The sequence below is a fragment of the Cataglyphis hispanica genome, chromosome 21 (genome assembly GCF_021464435.1).
Source record: "Cataglyphis hispanica isolate Lineage 1 chromosome 21, ULB_Chis1_1.0, whole genome shotgun sequence".
NCBI classification, from domain to species: domain Eukaryota; kingdom Metazoa; phylum Arthropoda; class Insecta; order Hymenoptera; family Formicidae; genus Cataglyphis; species Cataglyphis hispanica.
In genome coordinates, this window is record NC_065974.1 from 1,766,237 (window position 1) to 1,786,567 (window position 20,331).

The 20,331-nt window shown below is 40.7% G+C and overlaps 1 protein-coding gene across 5 annotated transcripts in view; it reads right to left on the reverse strand.

The window, feature by feature from the left end:
• LOC126857469 (zinc finger CCCH domain-containing protein 13-like) overlaps positions 1-20,331 on the reverse strand; it is a 268,457-nt gene that overhangs the window by 27,072 nt on the left and 221,054 nt on the right. For 2 of the 5 annotated variants that reach the window (XM_050606924.1, XM_050606923.1), the window contains one exon: positions 4,459-4,735. The exons of the other annotated variants lie outside the window; for them this stretch is intronic. In XM_050606924.1, the coding sequence (XP_050462881.1) occupies positions 4,643-4,735 (93 nt within the window). In that variant the 3' untranslated portion in view covers positions 4,459-4,642. Of the gene's footprint in view, positions 1-4,458; positions 4,736-20,331 lie in introns of those variants that run through there. 5 annotated transcript variants of the gene reach the window in all.

Genomic DNA, 20,331 nt, shown 5'->3' on the forward strand with positions numbered 1-20,331 from the left:
ATCTAAGAAATTGAAAAAATGTAAATGTAAATAAATCAAATTTTTAGGATTTCTCTCAAACGAGAATAATTTTTGGCTAGAGAATAAATACGTTGGAATAAGATATATTCAACGTTGTTTCCGATAATCATATTTCATCACTCTCTCTTTCATTCACTTTTTGTCACGTTGCTTTTATATTGTTAAGCACGCCGTTTGCGAGCGCGCACTTACGAATGGGCCCTTCACGAGTACACGCGCTTGCGGGGGTAACCTCACCACGGGCACCACATTGGGCCTCGTCTTCCTCACCGTGGGGCATCGGGGCCGCGCTAACTTACGCCGGATTACGAATACTATTTCATTGGACGCGGAGAGACGCCTCGGAGGGGTCCCGGTCACAATACGACGACGGTCTCTTCTGCATCGAGCGGATATCGCGTAGTATGCAAAATATCGCGTCCTTTCCTATGATATACAACGATGTGAGGATAGTTGTTTATCGATGTAAAATCGATTTATTATACGGTAAATCTCGGTTATAAATTGCTCCATAACGAAGATTGTAGAATATAACGTTGAAGAGAAACTGAATTACGTATCCGATAGATAATCTCGTTAGTAATTTCAACTTATTTTACGTTATTAGAAGGAGAAAAAAAAGAGTACATCAATAATTATAATAAATATATCTATAAGCGATACTTTTTTCTTATATCTTCGGGTACAATCTTTGAATGTTCTATTTTAGCACTTATATGTTATAGATTATAAACATAGGGAGATAGTATCGAATTACGTGCGCTGGGTCCGTGTAACTCTAACTCGCTGCATTAGCGTAATTATGATGGCTTCCGGCAAACTTGCCACCGCAGACCGCGAAGAAGTCGAGCGCGCGCGGAAAGTTAATGACAAACCGCGCGTCCTGAAACCGGTTGGGAACGAACCGTCGGCGAAAACTATCCGTCAGGATAGTGGACCGATGGAATCGTCGACGAAGACACGGCGACGGTGCGTCCGTCATTGTCTAGGAGTCTCTCCGCTCCCATGGAGCGATAGGAGCTACCTGCGGATACGCGAGCAAGTACGAGTAAGGACGAGCCTCCAGCTGTGCTGGAATGTCGAATTTCCTTTTGGTAGCATCCCTCCGCTGCGACACTCCCGTCGAGCGAGCTCGACGGGAAGCACATCCGTGTTGACCTCTAATGTCGCGTCGAGGACGACACAAATGTCTCTTCTATCGACTTAATTATAATACATCGTAGTCCTTTTTTCAATTCGACTTGAAAGAGTTTAAAGAGAGAACGATTATTTATAACTGCATGATTTTTCTGACAGCGAGAGCATCATTTAAATTAATCGTTAAATATTATAATCGGTTAAATATCTTTTTTCATTTTTTAAAATATTAAAATTATTAAATGATAAATAATTAAATGATAAAAATATTTATTAAAAAGTAACAAAAATATAAAAAAAAAAAATTATAACATTAAAGTGCATTAAAATTAAAAAGAAATAAGTTATATGATAGGCGCATCGATAACTATGTACTAATATTTTTATCATTATCGTGGCTAAAAAAAATCACACGAGATGTGCAGAAATCCAGTATTTGACGCGACCGGCTCGTGTCGCCTCGACGGCACCGGACAAAAAGTAATACTCCAATGAGCGAAATAATCTAGAGTACAAAATAGTGGGACGATAAGCGGACGGGGGAAGAGGCAGAGCGCGGATGCGCGCGCGCGCTCGCACACTTATCTGGCACTAAAGATGTTTACACAGCGCGCTCCGCGTCGCCGCTATCACCCTCCCCCTCCCTTCCCTCCCTCCTCCTTTCGCCCCAAAAGAACGGGGCACTCTAATTGATTTGTGGCTCCGGCGCTATCGGCGCTCGTAACTTAAATTAAATTACAACGAGCAATCGCGCCCGCCGACTTGTCGAAAAGTTATGCCTCGAGACCGCGATGCCATTCGCCTCATCTCGACTTCGCCTTCAACGACGGAGATTACTTCCTCGCGGGACAATGCTCATTTTGTTGTGTTACAAAGCACGAATGTATATATCACTTAGCTACCGCGACATTAACGACAATATTTATAATCGGGACTCTCCGATTATAAATGTCGAGACCGCCTTCTCGAGGCGGATGGATATGTATCGAACGTAGTTGAAGATAAAAATGATTTGCTTACCGAAAGAAGGCTTTAAGTAAAAACTCATTCGACGAATTTAGGGACAGGGTGACAATGTCAACGGTATCTAAATGATATATCAATATATTATGATAAGACAAGAGTTGAAGATAAAAAGAGAGCAGCTATATATTTATTCTTAAGCTTCAAAGGAATATTATACAAGGATATATTATCCAACGCGCGATGACTGATAAAGCATATAATTCGATGAAAAGTGACAAGGGATTATTGGAAAATTATCGTAGCGCGCATTCGGACAGAATTGAATACGGATTGTAAATGAATTGATGTCAAATCGACTCAAATATATATCATTTAATTTTCTTCTCGACAGCTCTACTTCTGACAGCTAATCAATGTCACTCGTATGAAAGTATGAATTAGCCCAATTACGACATCCTCGCGAAATCTTGTAATTGATCCATTGTCGGTGGCAGTTTTAACGATGTTCGCTATATTGCTTAAACTTTGCTATAATTCGTGATAAGCCACAAATTTTTCAAACATTTAAAAGGGTATAATTAATATTATTATCGAAAATCAATCTCAAAGAACGAGACGAGAATTGTGGAGTAACGAAAATTTATAACGATACAACCACAGAATTTCTTTCGCTTGCAGAATCCCTTTATCTACGATTTCGTGCCCCTAATGAAAAGTCTCTGAGTGCACCGTCAAATAGCTTCCGCAAACGAGATACGACGAATTATAGCCGATTTTGGCCAGTTTAACCCAATGACTACCTCAGGTCAGACCAAGAATTTGGCCCTCCGTATCTCTTTCTCTTTCTCTCCCTCTCTCTTTTGTGAAATATCTGTCGTACGAGTAGGTACAAAACTGTCAGGTGCGGCCACAAAAGTAGACACCGGATATTCCTTGTTCTCGAGGACCCTATCTTATCAGGCCAAGCAGAAAAGCAACCTTCGTGGACCGTCGGGACACGTTCCAGCCAAAGTTCTCTCTCCTTCGCCATCTATTTCTTGCACGTCGTTTCTCGAAATTTCGTGATTTAAGGTAACGAAGTTGCAACGGGCCACGAAGATGCAAGGTAGGAAGGAAGGGGCCCGGGCCATGCCATACCAACCGACCGTTTCTGCGGCCTGTCGAGGCATTCATTGTCAAAACGAATCTTGGGACAAAACGGGAAATTTCTACGTTTAAAATTTGCAAGTACTTATTCAAGGTTACGGATTGTTTGGGACCAGTCTTGCATGCCAGTCTCTTTCTAAATCCCGTTTTTTAGGCGACGTTTTCGTTGAACAAAAATACGTGACATGTTCATTGTCGAATGTCGATGCTTCGTTAATGTCTCGGCTTAACGAAGCAATTATCCGCTTCGATAGACCGTCCCAAAAAAATGTCGCCGACTCTGATCGTGGAGTAATAAAAAGTTTCCAATTAATGAGATCGTAAAGATTTCAAACGAGTATTTTCTGAGTATATGCTTTCGAAACTCTATCAATCGAGATTAAATCAATCTTCCTTTTGTTCTTGTACAGAAAATCGTGAAAGCATTTTTCACAAATATATTCTTTACGGCTCTAATCCTTCTGGGCCAACTCGATGGTACCGTGAGAGCGGTAGGTATTCATAGGTATACCTGTTGCCGACGTCGTTCATTCACGCTCCATACCTTTCATTGATGCCGCGAGTCCGGAACAACAGTCGGAGCGGAGATCGGCGCGGCTCCTCCAAAGGAGAAACTATGCAGTCCGGATAGCGTAACGAGGAAGGTCCGCGCATAAACTACTCCCTCCGCGACGACTCCTGTGAGACCCGCGCGCTCAAAAACTCCGGATCGCAACACGGACGGTCTCGAGAATGTGTGAAACTGGTAGAGATGGAAGGAAGGAAAGAGATTGACCGCCGAGCTGTCCCAAGAGGATCACGCCTGATGACATCTCGTGACGAAATATAGCTTAATTTTTTTCTCTTGCCTGTATTCGAGTTCAGTCTTAACAATTTACAATTAATCATTTAATTTTATACATTAATCGGCGAAAAAAATTATAAATTTCGAACATTGAGAAAATGTTTGTTTTTTTTTTTTTTTTAGGAAAGTCACACAAGATTAATCTCTGCCTCACGAAAAGGACGATCGAAAGCGAACGGCGGTCGGTCGAAATATTTCGAGGACGCGAGACGTCTCCAAGGATGTCGCCGCGACACCTCTCTGGACCCCTCCTTTCTCCTTCGCGTCGTTGCATCCGGTGCAATGCGAACGCTGCGGTGAGACGCGTTACGTCAGCCGCGGCTGCGATTTATCACCGTCGTCGCTCGATTCGTGCATTCGCCGGCCGTTAGAAAGCCCCGTCATTATTTGAGAATAATCTAAAACCGATGGTGATTAGTGGAGGAGATCCGCCGCGCCGGCGGCGTCACCTGCGCGATCAGCCTCTCGTTTATATCGAGGCCGCAGCGGCGATTCCGGACAGACGGGACGGTCGATTTTAACTATCCATCATCGCTCGTTCTCTACTAAATGACTCCTTCGCCTAGTATCGTCGGATGCTGACTTCTGTTTCGATATCTCGCGACGTTCGTTAACGTATATCTGAAATACAAAGGCAAATTGCACTTTATATATGCCGAAGAAGTACGGAGAAATTTATTGTGCGGCATTCGTATTATGATTAATTAATTAACAAATTGCAGAAAAAATATAACAATTATGGAAAATTATTGTTCACACGCAAAGGCAAATGAAGACAAAAGTTTTCGCTAGTGCGGAACTTTTAAGACATTCTTGGTGTTATTCTTGTTTTCGTTTTTGCGGTCGAGTAATCTCCTTTTAATATTTCTTGACACGAGACACAATTATGGCAGATAGTTATATAATGTCAAGTTAAATGGAAGGAGAGTGTCAAAACCGACAATGTGTATTTGGGAAACCTTTATTAGCTTAAATCTTTAGGTGACCTATGTCGATTTCACCAATATACTTTTCCTCTTACAAAATTGTTACGATTTTTATGAATACACACATTAGGTTCGTTTATTCTCTCGAAAAAACTCACAAAGACTGACAGACTGAAGTCGTTACAGTGACTTCACCAAGAAAGATTGTTAGCATTTTGCACCTCTATTTTTCCATGAAAAAAATATCGAGAGGATGGTCGAGGCAGGTAAAAGACTAAGATATTCACAAAGAGCAACGTTAATTATCGCGTGACATAGCCAAGGTCTCGATTATCCCTCAGTCATACTTTGTTTTGTTCAGTTCGTATTTTGTCGACACTTTCTTGTTGACATGTCGCCCCTTGTAAAAAACATACACGGGACCTTGTGCGGCAAAATACAGTTTTTTTTACTCTGACCCAAAAAGCATGTTGCAACATACTCTGTGATTTGTACGTTTATAAAGCGTGCATTTTATTAGCAACTGAAATAGAATACTGCTCATAAATATTGAGCACGTATTTCTTGAAATCTTTGTCCCGTTATCTTAATACCGTTACTTTCTAAACAATGAACTTTCTTTTTTATTTTCTTTGCCTTTAAAAATATTATTCTTTTTGTACTTAACAAAACATATGGATTTAGACAAACTGAAATAAAGATTATTTGAAAATTTTCTCTTTTTAGAGAATAATTTTTTTATCTAATAATAATTTATATAATAATTTTATCAATAAATTATTTTATGTATAAAAAACTTTCAAAAGTAAATCATAATTTTTTAATAAAATTTAAATGATCGCAATTTGATTAAAAAAAACATATTCTATTAAAAAATATATATTTCTCTCCTTTATGTATATACTTTTTTTAATAGCAAGAAAATTATAAATATTTGGCATCTCTACCGTAATCTATTATAAAATCTTCATTCTCATTTAAACCTTCTAATAATTTGATCGATTGTCAATTCAAGCAATTTTAGAGAAGGGAATTTCGCGCGACTTGCTGTATAAATGAAAAAAAATCTCCAGTCGAATCGTGCAAAACGCAGCGGCACGGTGATCCTCCAGGGCCGCGCGATTTCGGGTCGAACAATTTATTAGCTATTATCTGAGACAATGCCGGCTACCTGGGCGCCAAAGGACGCGTACGCAGTTTAAAGCGTGCGACTTGTCCGCTGCCGCGAGAGGCGGGTGTACGGGGGTGGACTTCTTCGCCGCTGTGCGAGAGTAAGCCGGTCGAGGATGGCATAGGTGGACCACGCATATACGCACCTTTACTTTTCTTCTTCGACGTGACCGAGGCGAGCAAGGCGGACAAAGAGAGGACGAACGGAGGAGAAGTGGAAGAAAAAGTCGCCTAATTGATGCTTCGTCTTTGTTTTGGTTAATTCCAACATGGTTCGGCCATTAAAACGTCCCGCTGTATCGGGGGGCCCGATCTCCGGTGCGAGATAAATGATGACACCCGCTCCAGGGGTACCATACTTACCACTACCATCGTCACCCACTACTACTACCATCATCCTCATCACTATACCAGTCCTCGGATCAGCGCTCGTATACACGGCGTATTTTCTACGGTCACTATAAACGCCCGTTCTCTCTCGGGGCGCATCGGACTCGCCGCGCTCCCGAAGATCACACCCGATAATCGTAAACGGTGGAGTCTCTGGACGAGTTTCTTGAAATCGCATTCGATTTCACGCTTCTCGGACGCGATGAAAGCCCGCTTAAGAAAGCGTAGATATCACTCAATCGCCGCGTTTAAAACATGAACTTGTATGCACGAACATCCTTAAAGCGATTGTGTCACGATAATATCTTTAAAGTACTCGATACCAGTATCGAGAATCTCAGATCCGTTATTATTATATCACAGTATCGAAGAAGCACATTCTAAGAATTATATTTTTGCTCTTCGTGCTGATATGTCACGTTGCCGTTTAAACTCTGTCAGCTTATCAATCTAAAGAAAATTATCGATAATATGTGTGCCAACTCCTGAGAAATAATACTCAACACAAAGTGACAATTTATAGGGAAAAAAAAAACAAAAAAAACGCGAAATACGAGCTGACTTTGACCACAGAGAATTGTAAAGTAAAGAAATCTAGAAATCGCACTGAGACATTAGAAGTATAAATCCGAGAAAAGTAACGGGATTCTGTTGGAAAGCGCGCGACGTAAAGCCCGAGATCGTCGACGTCCAAGTGGCGGGAATAAGGTCAAACGGCTTCGGCGCGACTTCGAACGTAGATATCATATCGGACGGTGAACGCCGAGAGTGTATAAATTTGTAAAGCCGGGAGCCTGACCACTCAACGCGGAGTGGCATTAACGGCCGGCGATCGCCACTAAAACACTAAAGTATTAATGTAAAACACATTCTGATAGAGATATTCTTTCATCTTGCGTTTCGTCCTCGCATGGCCAGGAGGTCGGCGCCGATTTCTGCGCGCTATCGCGACGACATGACAGCTTCGTCCTGCCGTTTCGGATCTCGATTTCGACAAAGGTGCGAGAAAATATTGGTATCATCGCGTGCTCAAACTCTTTCACGCTGAGTGGAGAAGAAATTTTCGCATACGATAAGCTTAATGGATTGTTGCGTAATGTTACAAGCATGAGGAAAACAGCGGTTTTAAGCGGTTTTAAGAGTTCCTTGTTTCACCTAAAGTATAGATATTCTTTTCTTCTTCTTTTCGTTTTATTAATATTTCCTAAGTTTTCGTAATAGCGTCCAGGCAGATTTCTCACGTGTCGCAAAATCCTTTAGCACGTTCGTTTCGAAATCTTCGCCTTTATCCTAGTGAATAAATATAAATATTGCATCAAAGCCGCATCTTAGAATCATTATCTTGTCATTTTACACCGAACGAAAGATCCTACGGTAAATTAAATAGCTGTTCGCGAAATGCTACGAGTCAAAGAATTTTACGGTTTAAAGCAAAATAGTAGAATAATCTGAACAGTTGTCGTTTAGTTGAAGAGTTTAGCTACATATCATCTGAAAAAAATACAAAAACACGAAAACATTCACTTTTGAAATGTTCGCGCTGTCTTCCATACGAAGAGCGAATCGTAGATTGAATACATCGCGATCATTAATTATCGTCACGGGCATTATCTGTGGACGATGACTTTGGCTGTCAGAGGAGGACAAAAGATAACACCTTTAGGATGGAGGATGAGCGCGCGTTAAATAGAAGAAATCGCGCGGTCGCGAGGCGACGAGCGGCGGTTTAATTAAATTAACGCTTAGCGCGAGAGATTAACAAAGGTGCGAGGAGAGATTCGAAATGCATAATGAATGACCTCTTCCCCTCGAGGACCTATTCGAGATTCTTTGGGTGGTCGACTCCGTTCGGACTCGGGGCCTCGTTACCGGCCCGAGCGACACATTTTATTGCCAGTTTTCGTCCCGATGATTATTTAGCGCTTTACGAGGGCCGGCTGCGCCCAAGCACATCCGGTCGACGTACGAATTCTCGAAAGCCCTGCCGAACGTCGACGAATTTAAAAATCGAGATGTTTATCGAGTCGAATTACGATGATATTATTTCCCGTGCAAATTCTTACGAAGATTCGGCGCGATTCGCAAACGACTCCTCGACGAAAACTGCCGAAAGCTACTCTCTTCACGCGTGCATTCGTTCATCGAAGCCTCCCCCATTATCCCTCGCTTTATTATTTTGATAATGTTCGAGAGCGGTTACAAATTTAATAAATCTTTAGGCACTTTAATGGCGGAGAAGAGGAGAGGATCCTATGCGTCGTCCGATGATAAAGCGACTAGATCCTCGAAAAGATAACGGACGCGTAATTAAATTCAACTTGATTTTATTGCCTTGAACGCAGGACGTCGTTTATGCGGCTTTTATGCCTTACGAGCAAATTCTCAAACTACGCTTTGATAGTGCCCTGAGATGAACATTATACCTTAGCTACGGCGTTCTTCGACGCTTTATCACCGCAATTCCGATGTACAAATCTTTAGTTAAAAAGATACCTCACGTCAATAGCGATGAATCTTCTGGTAACGATCGTCTCTTTGCGCATAAAATACATTTTAAATAATTGACTCGAAATTAACCGACTTTTCTATTTTATCATTCATTTATATTTATACAATATAGAATATTTAATTAAAATATTAATTCTTTAACCGTATCGCGCTTAACTGTGTCACATATAAAGTTCGATCGGATTTTAATTACCATAAAATTGAGATAACGTTCGTCAAATATAACATTTTAATTACTCTCTGTTCATGAAATAAAAATGCTTTATATCTCTCAACACTGTGTCAAGTTGAAGCTCGATATTTAAATTTCGTGAAAAAATTTGGAATAATCATCGTTAGTCATATTTTGAAGCACTTGAGGTAGGCTTTAGCCATATCGATTGTACTTAAAATAACAATACGTTATACGTGTGGCTATTATTTTATTAGTGAATATTTAACTTGCAAAATATATTCAAGACTACATGCGCGAGCACGTAGGAAATCGTCGAAAGTGAACATATGTATCGTTTCATAGACGTCTGAGAAGTTGAAATCCAGGCTCCGGATTTAATATTTAGTTCGACTTGTACAATGATGAATCGCAGCGTCTAAGTTTAGGATATCGCCGTTATCGAATCTCACCACTTACATCCAAAGTAACTATCGAAGTGTCGCACGTGCGAAACATCACACGGACATCAATGATGAAAAGAGAGAGAGAGAGAGAGAGAGAAAGTACAAGTTTACATGTAGCTTACATGATAGTTATATAGTAATTTACATAATAGACACATCAAAATATAATCGCAAATTATAGGACAGATTTCCTTAAAGTTTTATGTCTATACTACTTATTCCGTATTTTAACGTGTTCCCGAATTATAGAAATCTGACAATGCTTTTTCGTAAAATAAAATAATTAAAATTTAGAAGTCAGTTTTATTATGTTAAAAAAAAAATCTACGATCTGCTTTGAGAGAGAGAAAGACATAGAAAGAGGAAGAGAAAGGTTTTATGAAGTCACACCATTGAATCTGAACAATACTTAGCGATAAACACGTGATTGCTCATCTTGTCACGTATAGAGGAGTACATCATCGATTTATTCTTCCTCTACTTCTTGTCTTTTTTTCCGTGTACCGGGAGAGACTATTGTTGCTCGGAGCTATGGTATTCCGGCTAAATCGTTACTTTACCGTTATTACCGTCATCGTCATTATCACGCATCTCGGACACATCGATTTTTCCTATAATGGATAATATAGTCCCATGAAAACATGAGTCACACTCGAATCGTGATGAATACAGTCGACACTTATCGCATCACGCCGGGTCCTCGTCGATCACTATTATGTTAGCTTCGGTTATTCGACTCGAGGACCATCAGAGTCCTGTCGAGAATAGACATGGTCGTCGAATTGGAGAAATCAGTCAGGTAGAAGGACGCCAGGCAAGAATCCGACTTCCGCTTGCGCGTGAAATCGTACCTCCGCGCTGCAATCAAAAAAAGAAAAAAGGACGACGCTCCTTTCCATCCGCGCGATCTAATCGTTCGAAGATGACGACATCTCGGCATCATCTAGCCGCACGAGAAACACGAGACGTACTCGTCGCGAAAGGATACACGCGCGAATGAGAAACGAAGAGAAAGAAGAAATCGGCGTATAGTGCCTCTGAGACGCGGCTGTCCTTGATTCATTCAGACCCTTTTTATCTCGAGAATTCGTCCCGGAAAGGACGCTCGATTTCTCGGAAGGTGGTGGAAGGGGGAGAGCGGGAGGAGGGAAGAGGGAGAAGTGGGAAAAGAAAGGGAAGAGAGCTCGTCGAAAAAAACATTCAGGAAGATATTTAGGCCGGATCGTGAATGTGCTGATAGCGACGCGGAGAAGACAACGCTCGGACGCATCAATGGGCCTCCTTCATTCACCTCCGTTGCCGATGCTATCGCCGAGCGGTTTTCGGGGACCGGAACATCGATCTTGGTCCCCCTAATTATTTCCAAGATGGAGATTCGTGAGGTCTAAACCTCACGATTCGGTTACTCCGGGGCTATTTTTGACCCTAAAGAGACGTACCTGCTGCTCTTTCGCGGGTGTCTCGTCCGGTGAAAAGATAACTGTATGTGTGTGTGTATATATATGTTGTCACGCTCTAATGATGGGTACCAAGGTGACTTTACGCGGAACTATATATGGAGCTCATTTCTTTTTACGAAGATATACCTGTACATTTGTACATTTAAGTTGTCTAAGCATAGACACTAATGGAATGTCATATTTCGTCGCTGTGTCCAATTTTTATCTCGAAAATTTTATTTATACATCTAAATATTACTCTTAAAGGCACGAGCGTTAGGAAGAGAGGCGAGCTACTAAACACGTCGTCGCGTCTGGATTAAGAGATTATCGAGAAAAGCGCCGTAAAAAATCAGCAATGACTGAGAGAGAGAGAGAGAAAGACGTAGCGGATATCGAAGCGGAAAGAGAGAGAGAGAGAGAGAGAGAGAATGGGAGAAGAACAGAGATGAGGCTGTGAAACGACGAGATCCTCGTCGTGAGTATCCGCGATGATGGAACGTGGCGGAGGAACGCGGTGCCGTAGGGGCATGCCGGCCGTAGTTTCGAGGGGGGCCCTTGGCGGGGGGTGGTGACAGCGGAGCCCATGGACCGCGGGGGGCCTCCTCGGAAGGAGCAGGAATTTAAGCACGAATGGCCACGCAACCAGCGGAGAGCCGTCACTTCCAGCAAGCCCGGGCATCCATTACCTCCTGGTGCCCTGCCAACCGCCGCACCGCCACTCGTATCTTATATTAATATATTATTTACCTCGCTCCGTGCCGCTATAACTCGTTGCGCATCGTCGTACTATCTCGTCGAGCGAGCGGAAGGAGAGGACGAGAGAGAGAGAGAGAGAAAGAGAAATCCGAATAAGAATGGCCGCGGTGTGTCACGTGCCTCGCATTGTTCTCATTACTCGACGACGAAGCGGGAGATCGACGATGATCTAAAACCTAAGTCTTCTCCAGAGAGGTCTTTCGAACGCGAACACTGACCGGATTCTAGAACGTGAATTGCACGAATAGTCCACATCGAGCGAGATGGGTCACCCACGTGTGTATATGCGATGACACTTTCACTTCACCATCTATATATTTCTACAATTAATTAAAATGTATTGGGAAAAAAATATTTATAACATAATAACTTTAGGCGTCTTTCTTGAAAAAGCCATCGACCACCATCCATCATTTCATGGTGATCGAAGTGTCACGACTTTACATTAAATTCAGATTAATGTGTTTCGCGTATCGTGGTTGCAATGCGCGTGCGACTAGATGCGGCGTGTGCGTATCAGCGTATCTCGTATCGCGCGCGATACGGCAAGCTTTATGGTATCACGAGGTACAGAAAGGTGAGCATGGCAGACTACGGCGAGCACGGCGTGGCGTATTCATTTCCATGCCGGCCTCGTAAAGTCGGCTTAATTTAATGTACCGTTTCACCTTTCTCTTTCTCTCTCTCTCTCTCTCCCTCTTTCTCCTGCCCTTTCACCCATCCCGACCACATCCCCCATTCTCTCGGTTTGTAATAAAATCATAACGCTCCGCGGATTATCAGCGGCAGTACCGTCTTGTGATTCGACAAATTTTTATGAGAATCGATCGATCGAAAGAAAGAGAGTAAGTAAAACTCTTTTTTTTTTTTATAAATTACAGAAACAAACAGCGAGTTATATGGCGTGAACAAGAATGTGAATCATTTCGATTGAAAACAACCCGTATTTCTCGCGGATTAATAATACGTATCTCCTTATTATCGCTGTCTCTCGCGTAAGCGGTCGCTATAATTCATTAAAACGTGTTCGTAAATGGCAACGCGCGGTAAATCATGTATCCCGCGCTTGTTTTTTCCTTCATTTTTTTCTAGCAAAGTTACCATCGAATCGTCACTACAAACGTAAACACAGCAGGTAGAAACGCCGTTGGGGCTATCGGTATCAATAATCTTCTCCTCCTCCGCCGCGTGTGCAACTAAACCGTGGCGTTTTCGTATCGTGGTGTCACGCAGAATCCCTATACTTAGATACGTTTTATGCAGATACACGTGGCAACTCTCTCACGGGGAAAAAGAGATAGAGAAAGAGAGGAATATCCTTTTTTTCCGAGCTCCTACGCGCCCGCGGGACTGTCCCCTCCTAATGTCTAATGAATGGTCCCCAATAAATTCATAAGCCGGCCGAAACATGCCCGCGAGATGCAAAACACGCCGCCGATCCGTAAGCTCTCCGCCGAACACATTAGTCTGGAAAGTACGCGACCGAATGCGACGATATGCAGAGCGGGAAACTAGTGATATTTACCACGCGAATATAGAAAAAATACGAACGGAAATAGGCTTGTAAGATTCTTGTAAGGATAAAGGCTCGCGCTTCTCCCTTTTCGCGCGACTGAGCCGAATACTCGTGCAATCTTCGAGCGTGTTAAAGACTCGTTATGCGTGTTCCGCAAAGGAAAGAGAAAGACACGAAAATAATAATATGAAAGCTTGCATTTTTTCATTATATTTTATTAGAGATATTGTTAATTAGACACGCATTGTCTTTTATATAACATTACGAATTTATTTCCAAAATCCAGTCGGTTTCTCGATTTGAAAGTTTATTCTTATTTTCAATCTTAGTTTTCTTATATTTATGAATTTTGAATGAGATGATTTATTGATCGATTTATTTTATAAAAGGAATAAAGGAAACAAATAAAAAAAGAAAATTTTCGGCAAAACTATAAATTAAATAGAATAAGAATAATTTCAAAAAGGATATGTAGTGCATTAGATTGAAAATTGAGATGAAAAGTGGGAGAAAAACTGCGACTCAACGGTTTCAACGTTTTTTTCACATATGGATAAAAAATTTCCATATAATGTGACGCCAACATGACGTCGAATTTTATTTATGATATTACGCATCCGCCATTACGATCGTAAGACGAGAGCAGAGATGAGCTGCAAACATAGAAGCATCGAGCTCGTTACCTCAGCTTCTTCGCTGGCGCTCTTTTACGATGAAACTTTTGCACTCTCTCTCTCTCTCTCTCTCTCTCTCTCTCTCTCTCTCTCTTTCTGCGCATTAAGACAACGCGTCGCGGGGGAAGGCTCCGAGAGTTCCGTTATATAAGTAATACATGTCCCTTGACGCCTTCATTGTTGAAATTTTCGGTCGAACGACGTAAGTGAGATTATTTGGAACAGCTCTTATATACACAAGAGAGGAAGTATTATTACTTCAAGTTTTCGTCGCAAAGTAAATTTGAGACCTACGATATTTACCAGCAGGTGAAACTTGGAATAAAACCGACAAAACAATTCGATTTAAATTTCTAGCATAAATTGTCATCAGAGGAAAAATTCACAGCAAAAATTATCATTGCATTATTTCGTCCAGACTAACTTAATCTAGAATTACCCGAGTCGAAATTTTGCTCTTATTTTCAATATCAATTATCTTATATTTATGAATTCTAAAGAATTTCGATGATTTTAATTTATATTGGAATTAAGCTTTTTCTTTATACTTCAAATAAGCACATAGAATAATTCCTCATTTAGACGTGTAAAAGAAAAATTTTTAGCAAAACTATAAATAGTTAAGAAAAAAATCTAATTTGACTATGTAAAATATCAAAGTAGATGTTAAAAATACATTGAAAATCGAAATTGAAAAAAGGAAAAAAAATTCGACTCGAATACACTCTGTATCTTGGATATGATAATCGCCGATCATCGGAGAGGAAATGTCAAAACACATTGAAACGACGTTTCATAGGCACTCTCTCGATGCGTGCCGTGTATGCGCGAGTTGTATTGTCGCAAAACTTCAAACGTTCATACAAACTGTACAATATGTTTCGACAGCGAGCATGCTACATGTAGATGTACGTCGTAACGCGCGCGAAGGTAAAACTTGTCTGAACTTTGCTCGGGGAAAAGAGGCGAAGTTGCCGGCTGCTGTGCGCGGCGGAAACTCCGCATCGACGGAAACATAACGTCGCACGGAAACGTAGCGTAAGGCACATTGTAAGAAGAAATCGTTGGCGATGCGCGTGTCGCGTTCGCGAGGAGACAAGACAGAGGGGCTGAAGCGAGATGAACTTGAGCGAGTTCACGCCCAAGTTTCGGTCAAAATCTCATCGTGTGGAAAAGAGAGTGGGATTCCATTTTCGTGTTCTTCGACTTTTTCTCGGAATACTTTTCGTCAGAAATATTCTCGGTCAACAAACCAATACTTATTACGTGCTTATACATCTGTAGCGAGATACAGTTGCTGCGCTGAGAGAGAGTTACGGTTAACGTCAAAACTTAATTTGCGATATTCTTGCGCGTGGAATTTATTCTAACGCCAACAATGTGAAAAATATTACTGCTCGAAGAATTTGTAGTTTTCTGAAAAGCTCATAATTTTATTCTTAAAAATGCAGGTGCTGACGCTCAATGATCGACTCTCTCGTCTCAATTGGTACAGTGTGATGAGAGAAATGAAAAAAATTTGACGATTTCGTGTCTTGAGCGCTCTCGACACGAACGCCCATAATCGCACAAATGACCGCTTTAAAAGCTCGCTACAATGTTGAGATCGCATCGCGGCATTACGCGGTAATGACCTAATGACACTTTGCACCTTTCGGCGACTCCTCCGTCCGCTATAATTATTTGCGCCAGCATAGTAGTTTTCTGCACGTAATATTGCGATTTGTCGACCGACACTATTGCGCTCGTGTGCGCAATCTGTGGCGAAATATCGCAATGTGTACACACATATCCGTGCCATTAAAAATCTTTAAATTAATTTGGCGACTTAATGAGTGATAAAAGAGCGACGTGTATCAATAATTAATCGCGTGGTGAAAAATTTGATTAATATCTTTATATGATACATGAATAACAACTGGAATAAAAATTTTTCTCCTACTTTCAATTTCAATTTTCAATCTAATGTCTAATTTTTATTACTTATATTTTATTTTTATTTTATCTCATTCTTTTATTAAATCTCAGATCATTCTTGAAACTTTAATCTATAGTTTTGCGAAAAAGCTTCTTTTTTTAAGAATCCATAAATGTGAAAAAAATTGAGGTTGAAATTAGGAGCCAAATTTCGACTCATTGTCACTTGATTGCAGATTCGATGAATATCAGATTCTTTGACACGTTAATGCAACACGATGACTATTTAAATCTTTCTTTTAACGCGCGCTTCGTCTTCTTTACTAGCTACATACAATGTACGTGCGAAGCGAACATGTCGACGAGGTGAGAGTCATTGCTCATTAACGTGGCGATATCGTTGGATCTCAGTTGCGGTAATCTCAGCCGTGTACTCATAGTAATTTATTGCTGATAAGAGAAGCATCGGGGAAGGTGGCATTTATCGCTAAAAGCATAATGGCCGCTTTGGCATTTATTATCAGTGAAATGGCAACCAACGGCGAGCTTGATTTATGATTGAATACTATGATATATTTTTATACTTCGCGTACATACATATATGAACATGAATCTGTCGGCACGTATTCTAGCGCGTGACTATTTTGCCCCGAGCGAATATAATCGTACCTCACTGTTTTACGCGGTTGTACAAATTGTCAATTAAATTTGACAAAGAATGTGGAAAAATGATGGAGAGAAGATTTAGAAACTAAATTTTTGTTCCACTTGACGTTTATCAAGCGGTGTGATGTATCGCGCAGATAAGCGGAGTGAGCAATCTTAAAACAAGCTGTTAAAATCATGCTTCTATCTACGATAATTTATTGCAATTACGTTTGCTCGTTGCAGCAAAAATTGCCGCAACTTCAAATAAGCAAATGTGTACTAAATAAAATTGTTCAAATTTTTTTTTCATATTTTCGTTCTCTCGCGTATCATTAATATTGACCGTGCGGTACGATTGATTATCGTCATTATTCAGCGATGACATTTAATGGAGCAATTGTAATTGTATTCAGATATGCACAGATTTGATATAATTATACCGCGGCATACGCGCTTGTCACGTTCATATTCCCAGAGTTCCTGGCCACAATCGCAGCTCTCATAAAATCGCAATCACCACTCGATGCAAGTGTTGCATTACATAAAAACACTTATAGTTCACGTAAGTAGTAGATGGCAGCACCGTACTGCGCCATATGGAATTAAAAAGAGTGACCGAGAGAGGAAAAGAGGCTGGGAGACAGACGGAAGAGAGAAAGGATCGCGGACGAGCTACTACCAGGGGAGGTTGAGAGGGAAGGAGGAGAACGTGAGAGAGGGCAGAAAGAAAGAGAGAGAAAGAGAGAATGAACGAGACGAGAAATAGACAGACAGACAAAGAGAGAGAGAGAGAGAGAGTAACATATCGCGAGGAGTAGGAGGAAGCAGTGAATCGAAAAAAGGTTGACGATGAGGATGGAATAAACAAACGAAAGACGCGCGGGAAGAGGACGGATGATGTTAATGCGTACGTGCTCTGGTGGTGTGCGTTTAATCTCCTCCACGACACGGAGGTGGGCCGATGGGAGTCCAGTCCGCGCCTCTTAGGAGGGAGATGACTCGGCTGCTTTAATGATTCCGGGGGAAAATAATGAAACATGACCAGGTATCAGAAAGGGGCGTTACTTCGGCGTACGGGCCGTGAAGGAGGGAGGGGGGAGTTTCTCTCCCTTTTCCTACGCGTCGTTGATATAAGGACCAGAGTACGGCGTCTCGTCGAAGGAGTAGGAGACACTAATGAGGTACGCGAGGAAGAGGAAGACACGGAGAATCTCGTTCAAGAAGAGAGACAAGGAGACCGAGTAAAAGAAGATGGGCAGCTGGAATAGACGAGAGGAAGAGGGAAGGAGAGCGAGATAGAGAGAAGAGGCTGTGGCTCTGGACCACTGATTATCAGCGGGGATTGGCCTATGGGCCCGACCACCGGCGCGACCTGGTTGGACGAACGGATCCCTCGGTGCACCAGGTGAGAAAAACTCACCTGAAAGAAACCATACCTCTACGGCAGCTGGGAGTGGTGAAGCTATCGCATCATGGGGTAGTGCTATCACGGGGTACCAATGGTTCACCACATGGATTCGGTTATCACACTCCGCTTATCCGTCAAGCTGTTGCTCTCAAGAGTAGAAATTATTTTTCTACTTTTAATCTCAGTTTTCGATCTAACATTTATTTTAATACTCGGAGCAATCGGATCTCTTTTCAAATTATTTGATTTATAATATTACTGAGAAAGCTTCTCTTTTAAATCTCTCTAATAATAAGTGAGAAACTGTTCAGTTATTGCTTATTAGAGGTACAAAATAAAAGATTAATTTCTATATAAATTAAACTCATCGAAATCCTTTAAAATTCATCAAAAAAATTAAAGTTGAAAATAAAAAGAAAATTTCGATTTAGGCCACCACGATTTTCCAGCGACCGCGATTATGCAAATCTCAAAAAACTAGATCTACACAACTAATTTATTAAAAAAAAAAACGGACTAATTGAGAGCCAGAAGCGGTAAATGAAGCGCAGAAGCGAAGACCCTTTTTCTTCTAATGCAATTTATTGATTGTTCAAAGTCGTACGTTACTTATTTAGACCAACAACTGTCAAATATTAATTAAAACAGCAAAGCGTGGACTATAAAAACAAACTCGCATATAAAAATACAAGCATAAAATTAGATGAAATTATGCTTATCTTTTGTGATCCTCAACAATCATTACGATGGACAAGCGCAATAAGCCTCGCTTCTCCAACCGTTAAGGAAAGAGTTACGCGGCACTGATTATTCAGAATTATGATATAATGCCCAAACAAATTGATGATATAAATAAGAGACCAAAATGTTATAATACGGTTTTAAAATAATTGATAAATAAATCGCATTGGAAAAGAATCTGCGCTTTGTTTAGTGCGCTTAGCTCTCAATTAATCCGTTTTTCCTTATTTGTGGATTTTCAACATCAAAGCCTTCAATTCTTTTTTTTAATTTATTTAAATATAAATTTATTAAACAAATCTAACAAAAGAAATCAAAGCAGATGTTACATTGAAACTTGAAGAAAAAAAATAGAAGAAAAAGTTTGATCGAGCTATTAAAATATACGATGTGGATCCGAAAACCCCTATCAAAAAGAAAAAATTGATAAGTTTAGAGCGGCGGCATTCTATAATTATAATCTGAATATACAATATCATACCCATTTTCTCAACGATGAGCGTGTATTAAGTGATGCCGAAAAAATAATATTGCACGATAGTGATGGTTTTAAAATCCGCTTCATAAATATGTATATCCATTTGGAGCGCGAGATTACCGAGATATCAAATTTTGTTATAAGCTTTTCTCAAGAGATCGCGATCGATAGAATTGGTCTCTCTCTCTCTCTCTCTCTCTCTCTCTCTCTTTCTCGACACGCTGTTTTGCGTATGAATATAAAATAAGTCTTTAGCCGACTTTTATAACGCAACTCAACAGGAAACGATAGTTGCTTTGTTATCAGACGAATGCAAACTCGCGCAATTATCTATAATTGCCGTTTAATGGCGGCAACGATAGAGGGAAAGGGGAGGCAGGGGGAGGGGCACCTGCTTGTCAGAAGCCATATACCACCTGATGCAGATCGATACCGCACACAATGAACGTGTTTAATTGTTTCGGATATTTGGCAAGATCGCCGCCGACATGTTGTGGAAGTGGTCTGGCCGCGTGTTCATCGCCTTCCTATGAAATATACTTTGCATATTATGTAAATTGCGTCCTTTTAATTACGTTTACATTCAAAGAGCGAACGATTTTTTTTTGCCGAATAATAAAACGAGAACAAATTTAAAATTATATTCAAATTCCTTCTATATCGTTAAATTTTATGTATATGTATATATAATATGTTTATATAAAATACAAAAGAAGTGTGAGTTATAATACTTTGCTTTATTAAACAGACAGGAATAATTATTAATTAAGGCATAATTGCGTGTTGCCTTGCGGGGAAACAAGACGGGAGAAAAAAACTTTGAACATTGCAAGTCCATTAGCGTGGGTTAACACGTTTAGAATATAAAATAAAAAGCGCATGTGTATCGTTTTACCGATAATAGAAATTCACGCGACATTTGTTGAATTTAAGAACAACGTTTTTCCGGCAATAATTGCACGCAAAAAAATGTAACTTTGCCAATGTCAACTTTATAATGAACAAAGCGCCCGGGCTAATTCTCA